Raw genomic sequence first — 1,070 nt, 5'->3', positions numbered from 1 at the left:
ATTCTGACATGGGAGGGGCTTCTGTCATGTTGCTGTCTATAAATGTGTCACATTGATGCCCTCCCCCACTCTCCTCTCCTCCAGGATCCTGGTCCACCTCCTGCCTCCCCCCTGCTGGGGCTGAAGCCTCTGCAGCTGCTGGAGGTGAAAGCCAGGGGGCGCTTCGGCTGCGTCTGGAAGGCTCAGATGATGAACGAACACATGGCCGTGAAGATCTTCCCCATGCAGGTACCGGTGTTTGCTCCGAGCATCAGGGCAGCCGTCCTGACTCCCAACCCTTCCTCACCTCCTCCTCCTTGCAGAATAAGGACTCCTGGGAGACCGAGAGGGACGTGTTCATGACGCCGGGCATGAGGCACGAGAACATCCTGAGGTTCATCGCCGCAGAGAAACGAGGGAGCCACCCCGAGGCCGAGCTGTGGCTCATCACAGAGTTCCACGAGAGGGTGAGGAAGGGGGGCCGAGGGGGGGTCAGAAACTCCCGGGGGTGTGGGGTCGATCTCCTGATGTTTGTCTCTGCAGGGCTCGCTGTCGGGCTTCCTGAAGGGAAACATGATCAGCTGGTCCGAGCTGTGCCACATAGCCGAGACGACGGCGCGCGGCCTGGCATACCTCCACGAAGACGTCCCCCAACTGAAGGGAGAGGGTCCCAAACCGGCCATCGCCCACAGGTCTGCCCACAAACCCCCACACCTACAGATCAGACAGGAAACCCTAGTCTGCAGTGATGAGCTGCTGCCACACGGTGGAGCTGTGAGTCAGCGTTAGAGGATGTCACAGTTCACGCTGCTCGTTTTTACTTCAGGATCTCAGGGATCGCTTGTGTTCACGTGCTCAACGCGCAGCAGCTGCTCACACGCTGCTAACACGCTGCTCGAATGCTGCCAACATGCTGCTCGAATGCTGCTAACACGCTGCTAACACGCTGTTCACACACTGCTCGAATACTGCTAACACGCTGCTAACACGCTGCTCACAAGCTGCTAACACGCTGTTCACACGCTGCTCGAATGCTGCTAACACGCTGCTAACACGCTGTTCACACACTGCTAACACGCTGCTCACACGCT

General features: G+C 58.7%; 1 protein-coding gene across 1 annotated transcript in view; it reads left to right on the top strand.

Annotated features, from left to right (window-relative positions):
- LOC102201968 (activin receptor type-2B-like) overlaps positions 1-1,070 on the top strand; it is a 15,245-nt gene that overhangs the window by 11,312 nt on the left and 2,863 nt on the right. The window contains exons 5-7 of the mRNA XM_005751108.2: positions 85-228; positions 303-446; positions 523-671. Coding sequence (XP_005751165.2) covers positions 85-228; positions 303-446; positions 523-671 — 437 coding nt within the window. The remainder of the gene's footprint in view (positions 1-84; positions 229-302; positions 447-522; positions 672-1,070) is intronic.

Source organism: Pundamilia nyererei, unplaced genomic scaffold (assembly GCF_000239375.1).
Source record: "Pundamilia nyererei isolate P.nyererei 1_Seehausen unplaced genomic scaffold, PunNye1.0 scaffold00299, whole genome shotgun sequence".
Taxonomy (NCBI): Eukaryota; Metazoa; Chordata; class Actinopteri; order Cichliformes; family Cichlidae; genus Pundamilia; species Pundamilia nyererei.
Note: the sequence above shows the minus strand (reverse complement) of the source record. Positions and strands in the feature narration are given on the sequence as shown.